This window comes from Nicotiana attenuata, chromosome 1 (assembly GCF_001879085.1).
Source record: "Nicotiana attenuata strain UT chromosome 1, NIATTr2, whole genome shotgun sequence".
Classification (NCBI taxonomy): Eukaryota; Viridiplantae; Streptophyta; class Magnoliopsida; order Solanales; family Solanaceae; genus Nicotiana; species Nicotiana attenuata.
Genome location: NC_031989.1, coordinates 91,466,474 through 91,489,285, shown reverse-complemented (window position 1 = coordinate 91,489,285; position 22,812 = coordinate 91,466,474). Strand labels below are relative to the sequence as shown.

The 22,812-nt window shown below is 36.7% G+C and overlaps 1 protein-coding gene across 1 annotated transcript; it reads left to right on the top strand.

Moving 5' to 3' along the window:
• LOC109230306 (formin-like protein 6) lies at positions 17,107 to 22,162 on the top strand. The gene is made up of 5 exons (XM_019395822.1): positions 17,107 to 18,424; positions 18,654 to 18,937; positions 19,026 to 19,228; positions 19,900 to 20,141; positions 20,783 to 22,162. The coding sequence occupies exons 1-5, from the start codon at positions 17,258 to 17,260 to the stop codon at positions 21,575 to 21,577; spliced, it is 2,691 nt and encodes an 896-aa protein (XP_019251367.1). The 5' UTR covers positions 17,107 to 17,257; the 3' UTR covers positions 21,578 to 22,162.

The window sequence follows — 22,812 nt, the reverse complement described above, 5'->3', positions numbered from 1 at the left end:
AATGCAGCCGCAGTCGATTTAGTGCGGTCCGCAGAGCCAAGAATCAGAGAAGTTGCAATTTGGAGTTTTCAAGCCAATGCGGTCCGCAGTCCATTTTGTGCGGACCGCACTAGAAGCCTCCGCGACCGCAGTCCATTCTCTACGGTCCGCGATGCCAAGATTCAGAGAGCTGTTTTTCAAGGCCAAAGCCCAGTGCGGACCGCGGTCCATTTTGTGCGGTCCGCACTAACCCCGCAGGGGCATTTTTGTCCAGATTTTTCAGCCCAGTATAAATAGCTTGTTTTTCCATTTTTAGGGTATCAGATATTGTAATTAAGCAGCTGCGCTCGTGGATTCGACATTTTTAAGCCATTTTGGTCAATTTTAGCTACTTTTAATCATTGAATCTTTGTGTTTAACTTAGTGATTAATTAATATGAGTTTTTCTTCATCTAGTTCTTGCTTTTCTTCTTTAATTATGAGCAGCTAGACCCATAAGCTAGGGTTGTGGCTCAACCCTAGTGTGAGTAATTGATGGGTCTTGTAATTTAGGGCTAAATTAACTATGGGTGTTTGTTATTTGGGCCAATTTCATGGTAAATTTCTGAATTAGTGGTTGCCAACACTAGTTTGTGTTGAGTTGACTTGAGCTCTTCTTGAGAAAGAGAGCCTAAGTCTCCGAAATTGGTCCAACATTGAATTGGGGCGCACTCAAGAGATTGATAGCCCTAATTAAAGGGTTAAACCTCGAGAGAGTAATACCCGAATTGAACCCTAGTTGCTTGTGCAAATTTGCATACCCAATTGGTCTTGAGAAAGCCAATTCGGGCAAAATCACACGAACCACCGAGAGGTGTAGAGTGGGTAAAGTCGTGCAACGGTTATAACATACTCCCCAAACATGTCAAACGTGCCTTAGATTCAAGTACCCGTCAATTGACCACCTAGGCGGTAGTCACTACCCTAGTGCCTTTTAAAACCTATTTAAACAACTCATAGCATTATAACTCTTAGCATAATTTAGTTGCAATTACCATTTGTAGATTGATAATAGTAGAAGTAAACAAAAACCCTAAAAATGAATAGAAGTGTAATCAAGAACACATACACAATTCTACACTTGATAGATACTCAGTTCCAAATTCTAGCTCTTTGTGGATTCGATCCCTACCCTAAATCGGGTAAAAGCTGCTCCGACCCTCTCTCGCTACTTAAATAGTAGTGCGGAGTAGGCCACGATCAGTGCTCTCCCTAGGTCTAAAGTCTCCAAACTCGATCTCCCGGCTGTCTAAAAGTATCTCAAAAGTGTTTTTAGGTATATTTATATGTGTAGGACAGACCTAAACGTGTAGGTCAAATCCTAGTCAATCCGGGAAACAAATAAAGTCTTCAAAACTCGGACTGGACCTGGCCTCGCCAGGCTAAAGCCTGGTTCAGCTGGCTTTTGCCTGGCCTCTCCTTTTCACTGTTCTCACGCACACTTTCAATGTTTAAGTATCCATTTTGCTCTACTTTCATCTTCAATTCACCTACACATAAAATAGACTCCATTACGCGCAAATAAAGTGTATTTATCATTAAGTCATGTAAAATGCAAGGCACATAATGTGCTAAACCATGAATTATAGCCACACATTACCCCACACTTAAACATTGCTCGTCCTCGAGCAATCAAGCTACACTCATGGACACAACCTATTAAACAATTCCCTTAACTCATTATACCACGAATCTTTAAAATAGTTTAAGCACAAAGGTGTGTCATCCTCACCTCAAGAATCGACTCACAAATACCATGCCTTATTCACAATTCACTTACTTACTCTAACATGGAGGTCAACAACATTACTTTTCCTTTATGAATCATGTGCCCTGACCCAATCAAAGAGCTTAGTTCCACACACAATGAATTTTAATAACGTAGGAACTCAAGATAGGAAAATTCACTCGCTCTCAGAAATAACATTCATATGCCCCAAATGACACACCATAAGCTTGCCCGTAGTGTAATACTCCGCTAATCGAGTTGATTCAGTCTAAGATCAAATAAGACTTTCATTGGTCGTAACGTAGGCTGCGCGTCGGGTAGGATATATTTGGATATAAGTGACTACATCTCTCTTAAGCACTTTAATACAAACACTTTAACCTTCAAGCCCATACTTATGTCAAACCAAAACTCCACCTTAACTTCACTATATTTTACCCCTACTTCTTTAAGCACCAGTATATCAATAACTGCCACAATCAAGAATTATTTTTCATACACTACAGCTATTATATAAATATTTTTTTTCTTTTTTTTTCTCTCTCTTTCTAAATGGATTTTATTGACACATTTTTTTCTTTCAAACGGTGCAGCTTTCTCCTTATTTTATTTGTTCCACTCAAAAGCCAACCCACCACCCCACACTTTACTTTTCCATAATTCATCATAATTCAAGTGCTCATGAGAGGTGACAATGTTCAAATATATGGTCGATTCAAATAAAGGGGTACGACTTGTAATGTGGTTACCAAATAAACAAGATTATAGGCTCAACAGGGTTAACTACGATACATAACATTTAGGTGGGTACTCTATATATATCTGGCTTAACAAAGAACTGCCTATATCACTTCTCAAACTGAACAAGACTACTATTTTACTTTACACACACACGGGGCAAGTTCTAGACATCAAATGCAACGCACAGAATAACATAAAACCTTACACACACCTGGCACATAACTCAACTCACTCAGGATTGGTTTTATAACGACACTCTAGTCAAAGCAGTTAAGCAAATTTAAAATTATACGATTTAAGGTACTTATACAAGAGTCAAAAGTTGAGCCTAAGCGTCACAATCAAAGTACTCACTTTTCTCAAGGCATAACAAAGTTAAGATATATCACTGCAATTCTCACACTAGCTCCTACTCCTAAAAAAATAAAACTAACTACACCCGGTTCCAACAAAATCCTGGGAAAAGATCCGCGACTCAAAGAAAAATCAAGGGGGAATTACTACACTACCTACAAAGAAAATCTTTTTTTCTATTTTTAGACTTAAATCCCTCAAGAAAATTGTCTAATAGATCCATCATCGGGTAAAGTCCAATCATTTTAAAAAAAGAAAGCAATATTCAATTAAACTAACACAACTAAAGTAGCATAGAACGTCACCATACAATCTCCTCACCCCAACTTAAAATTATGCATTGTCCCCAATGCACACCATACTAATAAGAGGGTAAAAGAAACTCCCTGGTAGGCCAAAAACCGAAGCACTAGCAGCTCATGGGGTACTCAGACTTCTCCCAGACTTGGTCCTTCGTGCGGGTACCTCACACTTAGTTCCAACCATCTGGTTTGTTGTTGCATCCTTCCAATAGCTTTGCTTTTCATGCTCCTAGAAAATCAAAAATCGAAACTACATAAATAATATAATGAAAAAAATCTATAATAAAAATAAAATAAAATAAAATCAAGCAGTAAAGCTGGGTTGCCTCCCAACAAGCGCTTGATTTAACGTCGCGGCACGACGCGGATCACTTTCTGCCTCCATTTTGAACTTATGAATTGGACCCCAAGTTTTGATTCTGCTCTATGATCATGCTCCTGGGGTGGTGGAACGAATCTGACTGGCCCAATAAAATAATGTAGTATTCTGCACTTCTTGGCCTTTAGATGAGATGTGTAATCCCGACTTTCTGGCAAGAAGAATTTCAGAATGTAGGCATCTCGTTCCTTATCCCTTGACTCCTCAAGTGGCTCGGACGACTCTATTTCCATATCATCATCCAAACACAATGTGGAAAAATGCTTGGAGTGTGGACCAATGCGCTCAACTACATAAACAATGGGATTGTCAACTTCCTCAACACTAATGACGCTAGAGACTAAATACGTATCATCAATGTCCTTGGTTGACTCTAGTATCTCTTCTACAACATTGGCATCTTCAAAATCTAGTTCGATTGATTGTTGGTGTTCTACTCTGACCTCCTCCATTAGAGCCTCATTCCTGTATCTAATTCACACTCTTCTTGCATACTATCCATAATATTGGCTTGTTGAGCATTAAATGCTTCAACTAGTTGACTCACTTGTGCCTCCAGGTTGTGAATAGTTTCCTCTTGCCTTTCTATCTGCAGCTGCATTTTACTATTTTGTGCCACAAGGCACTTTAACATATCCTTGAACTCTTTTAGGTCGTCATCCCTGGGTTCTTTGTTCCTATTTACTTCACAAGAAAAAGAAGAACCATCAAAGTAAGGGGTTGGGGGAAGATAAGAAATATAAGCACAACCATGAAAGTGACCATCTTGACCACCACACATATCACACATATTCCACGCATAAGATTGAGTTGGTGCACATAACTCGCTCTTGGGAATATTTTGATAGTTTTGCCATGGGTGGTTTCCTCCACAATAAGCATTAGGAAGATCAATAGTAGAATTACCAACATCAAAATTCTCATAATTTCAAGATGCCATGTTTCTCATTTTAAAAAATAAACCAAAAATTAAAAAAAATATCAAATAAAAAAAATTAAATAAAAGTTCAAACTCGCAACCTAGCAATATGTACACCTACAGCTACACCGTTAGTTCCCCGGCAACGGCACCAAAATTTGATCACGCCCAACTATGCCTTATAAAAAGGACTAAGCGGTCGTTGCAAATATAATCCGGTTTACAAGTCCGGAGTCGAATCCCACAGAAAACTAAGGCTTAGCTACAACTGTTCAATATTGCTAAGAAGACAAGCTCGAACAATTCCTATGTTATAAATATTAAGATTCTTGCATCTAATTAACAAACAAATTAAAATAGTAAATTAACAACTAAAGATACTAAGGGTTGGAGACAAGATTAAGGAGGTCTAGAGTTATGATTTTCCCTAGTGTCGGAATCCTTTCCGCTACGTTTTCTATAAATTTGCCTAAGTCTTCTCTACCGATCATGAGCACTCTGACTGTCGTAACTCTCTCCGAGTAATTACCACAATTTACTAGACATATTCTCCCAAATTACGCTAGCTAGCATTAAGTACGGCTCACTCGGATCGCACCAAGGTTTCGTTATCCCTAATCCCGCCTTTAAACCCTCCATATTGATCCCTCATATACGTTTGGAGTGATGTTGTTCAAAAACTACCTAAATATGCACTCTCTCCCGAGTAATACACACTAAATAGGCAAAGTCGATTGAGAGCTCTTCAACCAAACACAATAATAACGTAGTTGAACAAATAGAGAAAATACTACAGCAAATCTATATTAACATAACAGGAAAATCATCCTCAAGAGGTTCCATCAAAACCCTAGATAACAAATTAGCTATTCATAATAGTATGCAAAACTACAATACTAGAATTCATAACCAATAATGGAAAATAGGAAGAAGGAAGTGAAAAACTCGTAAAAGAATTCTCCGCATTGCTCCTAGTGTGTTCTTGCCTCCTTAGGTCGAATCCCCGGTCTCCACGGCGGCTCCGTGCTCTCCCTAGGTCTAAAGTCTCCAAACTTGATCTCCTGTTTGTCTAAAAGTATCTCATAAGTGACGTTTTTAGGTATATTTATATGTGTAGGACAGACCTAAACATGTAGGTCAAATCCTAGTCAAGCCGGGAAACAAATAAAGTCTTCAAAACTCGGACTGGACCTGGCCTTAGGCTGGCCTCGCCAGGCTAAAGCCTGGTTCAGCCTGGCCTTTGGCTGGCCTCGCCAGGCTAAAGCCTGGTTCTGCCTGGCCTTAGGCTGGCCTCGCCAGGCTAAAGCCTGGTTGAGTTGGCTTTTGCCTGGCCTCTCCTTTTCACTGTTCTCGCGCACACTTTCAACGTTTAAGTATCCCTTTTGCTCTAGTTTCATCTCCAATTCACCTACACATAAAATAGACTCCATTACGTGCAAATAAAGTGTAGTTTATCATTAAATTATGTAAAATGCAAGGCACATAATGTGCTAAACCATGAATTATAGCCACACATCAGTATGTACCAAATATCTCTTAAACTCTAATTCACTCAAATACCCTCATATAAAATGAGTCAGATAGAGTACTAAAATGCATATATTTCTTGATTTATTTTTGGAAATATAAGTAAAAAGTCCAATAACAATTATTTGTTGTCTGCACCTGATAAACTTTTAATTAGTTGGGAATATATAAGAAGGTTTATTCTTGTGAGGAAAAGTAGGAAATGCCAAACTTGTATGGCACATCGAACTTTAAGAAGAGGGAGATTCCCAGTCTGTCAGAAATCTTTTCTGAGTCCTTCTCAATCTTTGCTTTCGTCTAGTCAGGCCAATTTATTCTGTAGATAGGTCATCTATATCAAGTCATCAAAATTTTTTACTCAAATTGGAAGCTCCATATACATTTCTTAATTTTTTGTTTCAGGACTCCCAATATAAATAAATTTATCCTCAGTATTTGATGGTGATCGATAATTAATATCCATATAAATGTTTAAAAAAGGAGAAGATATTATACCCAAATTTGCACACAACGTGTGAGTTATACTCCCTATATTGGCGTATTCTGATATCCAACACGGGACGATCTATCTATGACTATATAGCAGAGGTCAATTTATTAAATAGTGGAGTAATGGATCTTCAGTCATTACTTTTCAATTAATAAATTTGATAACATTATGACATTATTTATCATGATAGAAGAAAATAACAAAATAAATCATGGTGTTTTTATAGAATACAAGATTCTTTTACAATACGTAACTTTTTTTGTCGTTCCCCCAAGAATAATACACTTTGCATTTTGCACTCCTAATGTATGCTCACTTTTTCAATTTGTACCTATTTTATTATTTGTAATAATTTGCACCCTAAATTCCTCTTTTCCTTACAAAACAATAAAAAATTAACTTGTTCCCAAGAGGTCAAACACAAGAAAATATAAATAAATAAAAAAGATAAAAAATGAAAAGGAGCTCAAGTATTAAACCTATCTCTCCTCCCTCCTTAAAGACCACCCATCAACATAGGGGTAAAAACTTATTCGCATCAGATATTTACATCAAATTATATTGAATTACTATAATTAAGTAATATTTTAAGCTGAGATACCTTTATTTTGCAAGTTAAGGTGAGAATGCCTTAATTTCACCTCCAAAAGACCTAAACAATTTAATGTAAAATTAACTCCTCATCAAAGTCCTTTTCCAAATATACTTTCCACATTAGCTGCAAATTTTGCAAGTACTATTTTAGTTGGAATCGTCCCATAAAACCTGTTCATATCATTATTATTACAATTATGTGGCATAATTTTAGATATTCATTGCCTATAGCATCTGTCACTTTCCTAATTGCAGTAAAATCATTAGAGTTGGCCACGAACAGATGGAATATCGGGACCTTATAGGAAAGTTGCTCATACGTCGTGCAAAATGCAAAGAATGCACCATATGCATGGTAATGACATACATATTACTATGATATATGTAGTAGTTTACCAACTAAATTTAACGTTTTTGCTTCAAATGTACAGAGGGAAGCACGAGAATACTATTCACTGCGTCAACATTTACAAGTACTTCTAAATTTTAGAACAACGACTTCAAATATACACTACTTGAGCAAAACTACTAGGTTCGGCTGAGCCCGTAGCCGGATTTCTAGCTTCGCCCCTGCCCAAGATGCCTCCACAATCAACAAACAGTAAAAGCATAAAAAGTCAAGGTTTAAATTTAAGTAGAGACAAAAAACGTTAGGTAATTTTTCTCATGCAAATTAACTTAAACATCACCGCTATATATATAATATAGGACGATTGACCCTCGCCGCTCATGTTTAAGGGGTAGGGGTGGCAAAATGGTTCAAAGAAAACAGTTAACCACCCATATTATCCACTAAAAAATGAGTTGTATAATGAACTTTTTAAAAACGGGTCAAATATGGATAAGAACCATATTATCCATTTAGAAAATGGATAACCAATGAGTAACCAATGGGTCTAACTTTTACATTTGTAAAGCCTCAAATTAGGGGTTCCTCAAGTTAGAGAGACTAAGAATTCTCCCAAGAGTGATCATATACAAGAAGTCATGGATAATATGGGTAATCCATTTATCCGCCGGTTAATCCGTTTTTTATCGGTATTAAATATGGGTCGGGTCGGATAATTGATCCGTTTTTTTCATTACCCGTTTTCAACCCGAACCATATCCAACCCGACCCGATCGTTTTGCCACTCCTATTAAGGGGTATTAAAAGCAAACCTGCTTTTTGACTGGGGAAAGAGACATCAGTGTCATTCAAGTCTAATTAATGGACGTTATTAAAATTGGAATAATGGTTCTATGATGAGATGTATTTTTTAACCTATGTTAGCAAAATATGGTTACCTTTTTTTCCCTCTCAAATACGTAGCGTTATGATTTTCTGAAAAATAAAAATAACTAAAACTTGTCAAGATTTTGGAACATTACAATGAATAGAACATGTCACATTTGGTGTAAGGAAGTGATCTGAGAAACTTATTTTTTTTTACATAAAAAGGAGGAGAATAAGTGACCAATGAGTATAGTGATCTAATGATTCTATTTTATTTGCTAAGGAGAAAAAAGGGAAAAGAATAGATATGTCATTCATTCATTTGCAAATAGGAGCACTAGAGTCCAATGATGATGGTAGCAGAGACATTCATAATTTGGCGTATTAGATAAGAGAAAAAAAGAATAAAATCCATGTGAAAGTAATAATGCTGACTGGAAGATTTTTATAAATTTTAGGAAATGATTAGAAGAACATATGGTATTAGTATTAATTATCATCAATCATAATTACATAGAAGGGTAGAGTCGAAATTTAAAGTCTATAGGTTTTGAATTTGATATCAAATTTATAATTTATTTTAGTCATTGAATTAGTAAATATATATATATNATATTATATATATATATATATATATATATATATATATATATATATATATATATATATATATAATTTTTTTTTCCCTAATAAAAATACAAGGGATTGGTAGTGCCATTGTGACACTTTAACATTAAAATATTTATCATTCATCAACTTAGAAATTCTAACATAGATTGGGCTCCTTTAATTAACTATATAAAGCACAGTCATCTTCACAAAAATCTATAGAGTGCGGTGGGCAGTGAAAAAGGGAAGAAATTCAAAAATAGTTAGATTTACCACTGGTCGTTGAAAAATAGCCAAGTTTCAAAAGTCATCGAAATTTAGCTACTTTAAATTTGAGCGAAAACACTGTTCAAAATCCGGAAAAATACGCCCGCAAATTTTACGGGAGTTCCAGCATAAGTATGCTTGAACTCCCGTAAATTTTACGGGAGTTCCAGGATAACTATGCTGGAACTCCCGCAAATTTTACGGGAGTTCAAGCATAATTATGCTGGAACTCCCGCAAATTTTATGGGAATTCCAGCAAGTATAATTGTCCAGTATAATATACTGGAGTTTGGAGCACTGGTGCTCCAGTCTCCCGCAAATTTTACAGGAGTTAGCAAAGTATACCGGTCCAGCATAATATGCTGGAGTTCGTGCACAAATGCACCAGAACTCCCGTATATTATACTGGACCGGTCCCTGTTGCAGCAAAATAGTGGCTATTTTTCATTGACTTGATAAACGCTGGCTATTTTTCATTGACCAGTGTGAAAACTGGCTATACCATGATATTTTAACGTAAAAAAGCATTACACTGTCTTTTGTGTAAGTCCTAGATCAATTGATCCAATAAAATAAAAGGAATAATAAATAAATAAATAAAAGTAAAGAAACGTTATTAAAGAAAAAGGAACAAAAAACATATGCTTCAAGGACGTGTACTTGTCCCATAAAATATGAACCAGATTAGATGGTGAGCTCGTCGGTGGATTAAACTGAGAAAAAAGTAAGCTCTAAAAGGAAGAAAATGTTAACTTGCCCTCATCTCTCTGATTACTTTAATTATAAAATAGGCAATCTTATCCCCCTCCCCTCCCCTCCCCTCCCCTCCCCCACCCAAACAAAAAAGAAAAATAAAAGAGAAGGAAATAACATTTCACCTCAAATCCTTAAAACGAACTTTTAGGCAATTAGCTGATCAGATTCACTGTTTACTTTTTCTAATCGTTATACATAAATCATGCATTGAATAAATACGATTACATACATATCATATACATGAATTATACATATGTTATATATTCGCTGACAATTTTTAATTTAAGCAGTAGGGTCAAAAGTATTCAGATTAATTCTTTCACAAAAAGGAAATACTCTGTAACATTTCACTTCAAATTCTCGATATTTTAGTTAACAACAATGGCTAGTTTATCATAATTTAATTCAAATTTAAATTTATCCACCAACACTTTAACAATTTTAAACTGCAAGAATAAGACTTTTTAATCATCACATAAAGTGAAAAAGTCATGGTAAAAAACTTTTATTATGATTTGTATTGTTAATTTGTATGGTTGATTCCCTTCCTTTTGTACTGATTGGTGATAGCCGTTAATAGTGTGTTAGCTTAGTTAGTTAATTAGTTAGTTAGAAGTGACACATGGCAGTGGCCCATTGGTAAGTTAACTGTTAGTTAGTGGAGTTAGTGGAGCAACAACTTTGTATGGTCCATGTATATAGTGCTCTGCAGAGATTGAGCTCAATACATAATCATTTTACCAAAATGCTCTCTTCTCCTTCTTCTTCGTCAATCTAGAAGCTTCCTCCATTGGAGGAACTATCTAGCTTGAAGCTCCAAGTGCAGATTTGCACTGTTTCTGACATGGTATCAGAGAGAGGTGCTACTGATAATCTGTGCATGTTCATCAGTGTAATTCGCTGCATCCTCATGTCTATCGATCTATCGATCCTTCACTCACTGAGTAGGTTTTTGAAAAATTGAGTTTTCAATGGCAGAAACAACAATCTCCTACACTCATCCTCTATATCTTGGTCCATCCGACACCCCTAGCATCATTCTAATTCCTGTGAAGTTAACAGGATCAGAGAACTATGGTCTTTGGAGCAGGACGATGAAGATCGCACTATTGGGGAAGAGAAAGCTAGGATTCGTGATCGGAACTTGCTCAAAGGAGTCATATGAGACAGAATTGCATGAACAATGTGAAACATGTAATGCAATTGTTCTCTCTTGGCTCATGAACACAGTATCGACAGAGCTTCTTAGTGGAATTGCATACGCCTTGAATGCTCATTTGGTCTGGGAAGATCTAAGAGAACGGTTTGACAAGGTCAATCGCATGAGAATTTTTTAGAGTCACAGAGCCATTGCTACTCTATCTCAGGGTACAGACTCTGTCTCTACTTACTTTACTAAGTTGAAAGATTTGTGGAATGAGTATGATGCCATGGTTCCTGCTTCTAATTCAAGAGAATATGCTGAACACTTACAACAACAAAGATTGCTACAATTTCTAAGTGGCCTAAATGATTCTTATGACCAAGCTAGGAGACAAATTCTATCACAATCGAATGATCCATCTCTTAATCAAGCATATGCTATGGTAATTGAGGATGAATCCCAACACTCATCTTCTGGTTTGAATGAAAAAGTTGATCCAACGGAAATGCAAGTTGGCAGAAGTCAAGTTTACAGGGGAAAGAAGCCCTTTATGCAATATGAGCAATGTCACACAAAGGAAAACTGTTATAAAATCATAGGATATCCTAAAGATTTTAAAGGAAAGAAGAAGTTTAATACTGGCAACTTGGGTGGACAGCCTCGTAAAGGTAATGGTAATTTTGGAGGACAATTTGGAAATCAACAATCTATTGATGCTGTGAACAATGTATGTGGAAATGCTGCAAGTACTGAGGTTCAGTCCCAAAGTTCTTCAACAAGTACTGATTTGCAGACCACTCTAGCTGGAAAAGGACCATACTTCACTGAGGAACAATACAAGCAAATTCTGGGATTACTAAGCAAAGACAACACTGATGCCCCAGCTAATATGGCTGGTATTGCTACTTGCTTAATGACTAGTAGCTTTGAAAATGAATGGACTATTGATTCAGGTGCTACACACCACATAGCAGCAACTGAAATTTATTGAAAGATGAAGTCCATACTAGGAAGACCTCTAAGGATAGTGTGCATCTGCCCACAAGAGACAAGGTTACAATCGCATGTGTTGGTGAATCTTGTTTGTTTGGAACTGAGTCCATTAGTGATGTATTATTCATACCTGACTTCAAATTCAATTTGTTGCCAGTATCCAAGCTAACCAGGCAACTCTCATGTTCAGTCAATTTCTTCCCTGACTTTGTCTTGTTTCAGGACCTTTATAGTGGCAAGGTGAAGGGGATTGGTAAGGAGAATGCTGGGCTGTACATTTTGAGAGAAGCAATAAGCAAAATAAAGGTTGAGAATCAGAAGTTAGCCATTGTAGTAAAAGGAGAAGACTGCAGGCTATGGCATATGAGGCTTGGACATCCTTCATAAACTACTATGAAGAGTATGAACTTAGAAAATGCTGTAAATAATGAGGTGTTGAATAAGTGTCCTGTTTGCCCATTAGCTAAGCAAGCTAGACTAGTATTTCCTATTAGCAGTTCCAGAACTGAATTCCCTTTTGCTCTTGTTCACATCGATATTTGGGGTCCTTATAAGGCTGCTACCTATATAAGAAATACTACTTCTTGACCATTGTAGATTATTTTAGTCGTTATACATGGATTCATCTACTACAGCTTAAATCAGAAGTCATCGTTTCTATTAATAACTATCTTTTGATGACAAAAAATCAGTTTAGGACTATGGTGAAAATAATAAGATCTGACAATGGAATTTTTTTTAGTTCTCAGTGTAAGTCACTCCTGCAAGATCTAGGTGTAATGCATCGGAGTAGTTGCATACATACTCCACAATAAAATGGTGTTGTGGAGAAAAAGCATAGACATATATTAGAGGTAGCTAGAGCCTTGAAGTTTCAATCCAAAATGCCAACTAAGTACTGGGGCATTTGCATTACCACTGCTGTGTATTTGATTAATAGACTACCATTTGTAGCCATTAAATGAAAGAGTCCCTATGAAGTGCTACACTCTAAGTCTCCATCTCTGAAGCATTTGAGGGTAATTGGATGCTTATGTTATGCAACCACTGTACCAAGAGGGGACAAGTTTGCTGCAAGAGCTAAACCTGCAGTCCTTATGGGTTATTCTGAGAGACAGAAAGGCTATCTATTGCTAGAATTGGATAGCAAACAACTGTTTGTAAGTAGGGATGTAGTTTTCAAAGAGACAGAATTTCCTTTTGCTTCAAACCTAGACAAAGAACAACAATGGTTTCTTGACTTAGCTGACAATGTACAAGATCAGGATGTGCAAGAAGTGCAAACACCTGCTATTGCAGTTCACACACCTGATGATCTTGAACCTGAACTCTGAAGGTGATGAACCTGAACAGGCTATAGCATCACAGGAAGAGACAATGCAGGGAATGTCACCACAAGTAGCAGAAACAACACCAACACCACCAACAGTTGTCAGAAAATGTGCTAGGGAATCCAAAGAGCCCATTTGGATGAAGGACTACATAGCACCAAACAAGGCTTCCACAAGATATCCTTTGGCAAATTATATCTCATATGATAATGTTGCCTCCACTTACTGCAACTACTTGTCTAAGTTTTCAAGCTTTGTGGAACCAAAGACTTTCAGACAAGCAGTCAAAGATACTAAATGGATTCAAGCTATGCAACAGGAAATCCAAGCACTGCAGGACAATCACACCTGGGAAGTTGTTGATTTACCTGCAGGAAAGAACACTGTGGGCTCTAAGTGGGTATATAAGATATCATGCCAATGGAGAGGTTGAAAGGTTCAAGGCTAGGTTGGTTGCCAAAGGGTACAGTCAGCAGGAAGGCCTTGACTATCATGACACCTTTTCCCCTGTGGTAAAAATGGTCACCGTCAGGTCTGTGATAGCACTAGTAGTGTCCAGAGGTTGGTATTTATACCAAATGGATGTACACAATGCCTTCTTGCGAGGTGATCTTTGTGAGGAAGTGTACATGGAACTACCTGAAGGTTTTAGGAGACAGGGGGAGCAGAAGGTTTGCAAGTTACTTAAATCCCTATATGGGCTTAAGCAAGCCTCTAGACAATGGGACATTAAATTGATAGAAGCATTGCTTGAAGCAGGGTTTGCTCAGAGTAGTCATGACTATTCCCTATTCACCTTGAAGAGAAAAGGTGACATAGTAATCATTCTAGTTTATGTTAATGATTTGCTCATCACAGGTAGCAATGCAGACTTGATCTTTGAAGCCAAGCAAGTGCTCCATCAGAAGTTCAAGCTAAAGGATTTGGGGGAACTCAAATACTTCCTGGGTATTGAGATTCTTAGATCAAATGTTGGTATTATACTAAACCAAAGAAAATATGTCCTAGAGCAAATCTCTGATATGGGCCTTAGTGGAGCCAAACCTGCTATCACTCCTATGGAAACCAATATGAAATTAACTACAAATGAATATGACAAGATCACTGGCATGATGGGAGATGTAACATTGCAGGATCCTACTTTATACCAGAAGCTGATTGGGAAGCTTATGTATGATACCATTACACGGCTAGACATTAGCTATGTTGTTCAAACATTGAGTCAATTCATGCAGCATCCTAAGAGATCAAACTGGGAAGCTGCACTTAGAGTGGTGAGATACTTGAAGAATGCTCCAGGTCAAGGTGTGTGGCTGAAAGCTGGGGCTGCTGTTGAATTAAGTTGTTGGTGTGATTCAGACTGGGCAGCTTGCCCAAATACTCGCAGATCAGTCACAGACTATGCCATCAAATTTGGAGAGTCTTTGGTGTCTTGGAGGTCAAAGAAACAACAAACTGTGTCCAGAAGTTCAGTTGAAGCTAAATATAGAAGCATGGCTTCAGCTATAGCAGAGGTTACTTGGTTTGTTCAAGGAGCTCGGTGTGGCCATTCAGACTCCAATTACAGCGTTTAGTGACAGCAAGTCTGCTATGCAAATAGCAGCCAACCCCATTTTCCATGAGCGTACGAAGCATACAGAAATTGACTGCCATTTCATTCGAGACAAGATCAAAGATGGTATTGTCAAGAGAGTCTATGTGAATACTCGAGATCAACTTGCTTACTTGCTCACCAAAGGACTATGTCAAGCTCAACATCTGCATCTTCTAGGCAAGCTTGGTATGCTGAATATTATGCACCCTTCAGTTTGAGGGGGAGTATTATGATTTGTATTGTTAATTCCCTTCCTTTTGTACTGATTGGTGATAGCTGTTAATAGTGTGTTAGCTTAGTTAGTTAATTAGTTAGTTAGAAGTGACACGTAGTGGTGGCCCATTGGTAAGTTAATTGTTAGTTAGAGGAGTTAGTGGAGCAACAACTTTGTATAGTCCATGTATATAGTCCTCTGCAGAGATTGAGCTCAATACCACAATCATTTTACCAAAATACTCTCTTCTCCTTCTTCTTCGTCAATCTAGAAGCTTCCTCTGTTGGAGGACCTATCTAGCTTGAAGCTCCAAGTGCAGATTTGCACTGTTTCTGACAATTTTTTTGTGGCAACTTGAGAGTCGGTTAGAATGGTCCGTTATCACGTACGACTGTAATGGGATGATTGGAATTCATCCGTTCTTAATTAGAGGTTTTAAATTTGAGCTTAGAAAATAAAGAATTGTTTGGTAGAAAATATTTATCCTCTTAGAGCCCGTTTCGATTAGCTGATTATAATTAACTGATAAGCTTGAAGTGCTGAAAAGCATTTTTAAGTGCTTAAACTGTTTTTTTAAATAAGCATTTACGTGTTTGGATAGACGTGCTGAAACTGATGATAAGCAGTTGATGCGTGTTGGTAGAAAAGTGCTAATAAGTTTTTTATTTATCAAAATGACTAAAATATCCTTAAAAACTTTACAAAAGATAATAAATTAAAAAGTTTTTTCGTAAAGAAAAAGATGAACAACGAATATGGAATGAAAAGAAAGTTAGAAAATTTTTTCTGGGAAAAATATTTTGTGAATTAGAAAATATTATTAAGCCTAAACTAGTAAAAGCCTTGGTCAAACTATAAATGCTTATAAGCTAAAAAGCCATAAGTTGGGGGTGACCAACTTATGACTTATAACTGATTTTAGCTTATAAGTACTTGGTTTATAAGCAGTTTGGGTATTTACCAAACGCGTAGATAAGCCAAAAGGTGCTTATATATAAGCTTACCCAAACACCCACTTAGTGAAGCTTACTTGACGCATATCTCAATTGATTGGATCAACCACTTTCGAATATCGGATTATCAACCAAAAAAAAAAAAAAGAAAGAACGAAGGAATAATCCCTTCTTAAGATATTCGTGGCTATCTTTAAAATTGAAGAGACGGAGATGTCGATATAAAATGCTTTATGCATGTTTCCTTATGCCAGTGAGATATAGATCAAACCATTGAAAGCGATATAAAATGATTTAAGTAGTTTTCCCTAACAATTAGAAGAAGCCAAAATTAAATAGATGTGTAGGTAGACTTTAGTTTTGACGGCAACAGGAATTAAGCATGGGATGCTGTCCCCTTCGGCAAATACTATCCCCAGTCAGTAGTCACGACTAATAAAATGGCAAATTTCCGATAAGAATTATGGTGGAGTGGTGAGTATAATTTCGTAGTTGAATTTTAAGAGACTGTTTGGCCATGAAATTTTTTATTTTTTTCTAAATCAGTGTTTGGCCATAAAATTTTCAATTTTTACTTGAAGATGAATTTTGGAAATTTTCAAAAATTTAAAAAACTCTAAAAAACTATTTTTCAAAATTTTAACTCAGATCACTCACTAAATAAAAAATAACCCAAAATTATATCCATGTCTAAACACAACTCCAATTATCAAATATCATTTTCACTTGAAAAAATTTTTTCACTTTTTTTTCGAAATTTTACAATTATTATGTCCAAATGCCCACTAAATATAAAATTACCGTTATCGGGGAACATTTTTTACCCCCAATATAAGACTTTTTAGCGCAATTCAAATTTAATCAAGCCTCAATATAAGATAGTATCATACACTTAAATAAAAATAAAAATCATAAATGTGGTTTTTCTATGGACAAGAAAGATACCCAACGTGGTCCTTTTCCAATTCAATTACACTCTACGTTAAAAAAGAGAAAGTGCAGCTACTATGCTAGTACATCTTGCAGCTCAGAGAAGCTTCTCTCTCTCTCTACATCTTGAATGACCACTCAAGATTGTAGTAACAAAATCAAACATGAATTAGAGAAAAACCAAAATAAACAACACAATGAAAGTTCATTTCTTGAGCAACTTCTTGATACTATTATCTTTTACAGCTCAATTAGTCATTAGAGGAGCAGACACCCAAATTCAAGATTTCAATGGCAAGGAAAAAACCAGAAGAATTCTGCACCAACCACTCTTTCCAGTTACTTCATCTCCACCACCAAATTCAGAACTATCTCCACCTGTTGAACCCATTTTTCCTAGCCCAGACCAGCCCTTTTTCCCAGAAGTTCCAACAGTACCAACTTCAGATCAAACACAACAACAATCTCCACCAATTCAAGCCAATTATGGGACTCCAATTTCACACCCTATTGCTCCTCAGCCACAAAATCCAACCAAGAAACTAGCTATTGCAATATCAGTTGGAATTGTCACTTTAGGAATGTTATCTGCTTTAGCATTTTACCTCTACAAACACAGTGTTAAACAACCTGATGAAACTCAAAAACTTGTTGGTAACAACAACTCTCAAAGAAACAATCAAGAATCAAGAATGCCACCTTCCAATTTTCTTTACATTGGTACAGTTGAACCATCAGCCAATAACACATCAGTTAACCAATCCAATGTTGCTAATTCTTCCCCTTATAGAAAACTGACATCTGTTAAAATATCAGATAGGTATAGACCAAGTCCAGAACTTCATCCACTTCCACCATTGAGAAATTCTATAATTAATTCGCCCCCGAGAATGTCATTATCTGATGAAGAGAATCACAACACCACATTTTACAATCCATGTAGTACTAGCATAAACAAGCAACTTAGAGTAGAAAATCATGTGAATAAATCTATTCCTCATTCAAAAAGAACATCTCCAAGATTGTCTCTTTCGGGTTCATCCCCTGATATAAAACGCGCTATAATACCATCAATTAAGCAAAATTCAGCTCCTCCTCCACCACCACCTCCGCCACCACAGCCACATCATTTGACGGAATTTCCAGAACAACCTCCATTGCAGCATAAGAAGCGAGTGCTATCTTATTTGCCACATAGGGCGACATTCTCATCACCACCACCTCCACCAGATATGTCAAGGCTTAAATCAATAAGCAATCAATCCCAACAAACATCAAAAGTACCAGCTCCTCCTCCTCCGCCACCACCTCCTCCACCTCTACTATCAACTCCCCGAAAACTTGGAAGCGGGGTCAGCTCAAAGGTAAGGCCATTGAAGTCATTGCTTAAATATGTATTATTAGGTGTATGATTCTTTTTGATTTGGTTGAAGTTGTTTGGATGAATGAGTAAATTAGGATAAATTCTGATTCTGGTTTTTCCTTCTTTAGTTATTTCTCTTTGTCTTGTTTTAAGCAAGTCGTTGTGTGTCTCATTAGTATATGAATTAAATGAAATAAGTTTAAGGTCATTTTATTATGATTTTGTTTTAGGCTACTAATTCTATGGAGCCGCCCCTGCGTGGAGGATTACATAGAAGTGATACTTCGACATCTTCCCCTCAAGTGGTAAAGACTCCATCAAGTAGTCCCACACCAAAATCAACACCTGAGAGTGAAAAGAAAAGAACCTTAGAAGAACAAAACGGAGAAGCCAGACATGATACTGACACTACGGATGAATCAAAGCCCAAGTTGAAGCCGTTACACTGGGACAAAGTACGAGCTACTTCTGAAAGAGCCACGGTGTGGGACCAATTAAAATCGAGCTCTTTCCAGTAAGTAGATGAATAAAGATTGATATCATCGACTAATGGTAAAGGAGCATATTTTTCATCAAAGAAACATAACTTTTCTGAGTTTCAGGTTAAATGAAGACATGATGGAGTCACTCTTTGGGTGTAATAATTCTGCTAATTCAGCTCCAACGGTTACCACTAAGAAATCAGTTCGTCCTCCTGTTGAGAAGGAGAACAGTGTTCTAGACCCGAAAAAATCACAAAACATTGCCATAATGTTGAGAGCACTGAATGTAACAAAGGATGAAGTCTCTGAAGCCCTTTTAGATGGTATGTAACATTTTCTGCTCTTCTGCATTAATAAGGATTTAGAGTATGCTTGGTATTACAAAAGTCATTTTTCACGAAAGATGTTTTCTTGGAAGATATTGTCCATGAAAAATGTTCTCCGATGTTTGATTGGTAAGTGGAAATTATTTTATGGAAAATATATGAATTTAAGATTCATAATAAGATTAACAAGTTGGAGAGTGTCCTGATGAAAATTTTGAGTTCTAAAGATTAATAATAATGTCTAAGTATTAGTTGGAGCAAAGAATATGAAGTTAAAAATTATGACGGTTGTAAGAAAAATGACTCTCGTTTATGAGTGAAGGAAGTCCATTATCCTCTTTTTGATGGAAAATGTTCTCCTTCCGGCTAACCAAACACCAGAAAATGACGTTCTCATGAAAAAATATTTTACTGAAAAGTGACTTCCGTATATCAATACTCACTGCTATTGCAAAGCTACTTCTCTGGTTGGCTAAATTTCACATACATGCAATTCTATATATGGCAAATTATTCAGACTGCAATACCAGGGCATACGTATGTAACAAAATGAACACCATATTGACTTGGGAATTTATTATAGCCGTGACACTATCTATCTATTTTGATCATACTGGAAAGTCTTCCTTCAAAATTCATATATATGGGAGTGTATTTTGATGACACAGGAAATGCAGAAGGATTGGGACCTGAACTTCTGGAGACTTTGGTCAAGATGGCTCCAACAAAGGAAGAAGAAATAAAACTAAGAGATTACAACGGGGATACTTCAAAATTAGGGTCTGCGGAACGATTCCTCAAGGCTATTCTTGATATACCATTTGCCTTCAAAAGAGTAGAAGCCATGCTATATAGAGCAAATTTTGATGCTGAAGTAAAAGACTTGAGAAAGTCTTTCCAGACCCTTGAGGTATTATCAGCTTTCTACTTAACTTTCACCTCACTAAGATCAGCTTATGAGTCCTGTAAAACACATTCACATGTTTTTTGTCAATATTTTGACTTCTCCCAGACTCTTAAGTCTTAACTATGCTGAAAATCTTACACCAGTAATCTTGTGCCTGAATTTTTGAGTTGATTTTATCAATGACCGACTATGAAAACTTCTTAGAAACCTTACCACACTTTGTTGCACTGGTGAATTTGAGCCACTTATAGAGGAATTGTACACACTTATCACCGATTTGAAGGCCTTATCAGGGCTGATATAGAGCCCGTTTAACTTAGCTGATTTAAAGTTGCTGATAAGCATAAGCATTAGGTGCTGAAAAACACTTTTAAGTGTTGAAGCTGATTTAATAAATAAGCAGTTACGTATTTGGATGAAAGTGTTGGAATTGAAAATAAGTAGCTGAAGTGTTTGGCTTATTTTTGGCTTATAAGCGCTTGACTTATAAGCACTTTTAAAATGCATAGATAAGCCGAAAAGTGCTTATAAGCTGGTCTAGCCAAACACCCTCATACTTTGCTCTTTTAACTGAATTTAACATATTTCTTTTAACCGAGTTATAGGAATATTTTTTAACTCTGGTGCAATGCCATTTTGAACAGGAAGCAAGTCGAGAACTGAAGAACAGCAGACTATTCTTCAAACTCCTTGAAGCTGTTCTCAGGGCAGGAAACCGCATGAATGTTGGCACTAATCGCGGCGATGCCAGAGCGTTCAAACTTGAAACTCTTTTGAAATTGATAGATATAAAGGGGACAGATGGAAAGACAACGTTGCTTCACTTTGTGGTCCAGGAGATTATCAGATCAGAAGGGCTGAGTTCTGATACTAGGGACGATAACCTTCCTAATATATCAAATATCAAATTCAAAGAGGAAGAATTCAAGAAGCAAGGATTGCAGGTAGTTGCTGGATTAAGCAGAGAACTTGGCAATGTGAAAAAAGCCGCAGGAATGGACTCAGATGTACTAAGTGGCTACGTGTCAAAGCTCGAGGCTGGACTTGTTAAAGCTAGATCCATTTTGCAGTATGAAAAGAAAGGCACGGAAGGGAACTTTTTTGAGTCGATGAAAGTATTTCTCAAGGAGGCAGAAGATGGTATAGTGAGGATTAAGGCGGAGGAAAGAAAGGCTTTGTCTATGGTTAAAGAGGTGACCGAATATTTTCACGGTGATGCTGCAAAAGAGGAAGCTCATCCTCTAAGAATATTCGTGATTGTGAGAGATTTCCTCTCTATATTGGATAGTGTGTGCAAAGATGTCGGGATGATGCAGGATAGAACAATGGTTGGTGCTGCAAGATCATTCAGAATAGCTGCAACTACCTCACTGCCAGTCTTAAATAGATATAATGCGAGTCAAGATAGGTGTTGGGATGACAATAGCTTATCACCTTGACATTATGAGCCAAAATGATGCTAGGACCGCACTCCTGTGCAAAATTTTGGAGGCTCCGACAAGGGTGCAACGATATTTTTGGAGGTTCCGAGCAACACAGGTTACAATTACTTCGATGTAGGAGGAAGACGGGAAAGTGGCATCATCTCACTTCATCAAGGAGAATGAGCACCTGGTGCTTGTAAGTAAAGATAGATTTGCATCGAATCGGTCAACTCCATAACGAGGGAAAGGCAAAAAGACTCTAAGTGGTCCAAGAATTGAACCATCAAGCAAGTAAGTACTACATAAGAATAAGAGGCTGCGGCATTTTGGGATACTGTCAAAAGCAACTATTGTTAATTATAGTCAAAGTTCAACACAAAATGATCAATTTAAGGTAAAGGGGTTATTTCTTATTTCTGTATAGTCCTAGGTAAGAAAATCTTGTTCATTTGTATACATAGTCAAGAGATATAAAAGTTCAGTTCCAGATAACATCATATATAATCTGATCTTGATAAGGAAAATCATTGTCTTCCTTTTTGTAATATACATTTGTCTGCACTTTTGTCTTAATTAAGTTCCATTAGCTGTTTAAAGGTGCATTAAGTGGATCCTACGAAAAGAATGTCGGAACTTAGGGAAATCACTAAATGCAAGAAAGGGTGAAAATCAGACAAAGTAAAGCATATTCTTTAACTTTATCTGATCTGTATAGATACAGGGCCAGGAGTAAATTTGGATACAGAAATAAGATAATGAAAACCACCAAATGACTGTAAAAAGAGCCAGCTTTTGGTGGTAACTCAAGTGATTGCAGTCTTTTGCATAAAGCATTAGATTTATGAAGGGATTACAAGTATCTGTGAATAATTTATTGATTGATTGACGCATAATATATGAGGTGGAAGATAATCTGGAAAGTAAATTGGGTTCTTATGGATTTCTCATTAACCACAGGCATGAATGAATCTCGCTTGTTCAAACTGAGACTCATCAGACAGGAACAAATATGCCACAAACATAAAAGGATCGTACCCCACCCAAAGGTGTGACTTAAATGTCAGGGTTCAATACCATGTGGTTATACATTCTAATATCTTTTATACTACTATTGTTTATTGATATTGATAAGTGATAACTATGTTACTTAAATTGTTTTGAATTAGTCTTTATACTTGAGAAGATAAGTACGTTATATGTACAAGCAGATGTACATTATATAGAGCATTGTGCTTGCTATAATATACATC

What these genes read in the sequence shown, in the direction of transcription:
- LOC109230306 (XM_019395822.1), top strand. Translation starts at nt 17,258, where the DNA reads ATGAAAGTTCATTTCTTGAGCAACTTCTTGATACTATTATCTTTTACA. An exon ending in CTCTGAAGCCCTTTTAGATG is followed by an intron (nt 19,229 to 19,899) that starts GTATGTAACATT and finishes TTGATGACACAG; the next exon opens with GAAATGCAGAAGGATTGGGA. An exon ending in AGTCTTTCCAGACCCTTGAG is followed by an intron (nt 20,142 to 20,782) that starts GTATTATCAGCT and finishes CATTTTGAACAG; the next exon opens with GAAGCAAGTCGAGAACTGAA.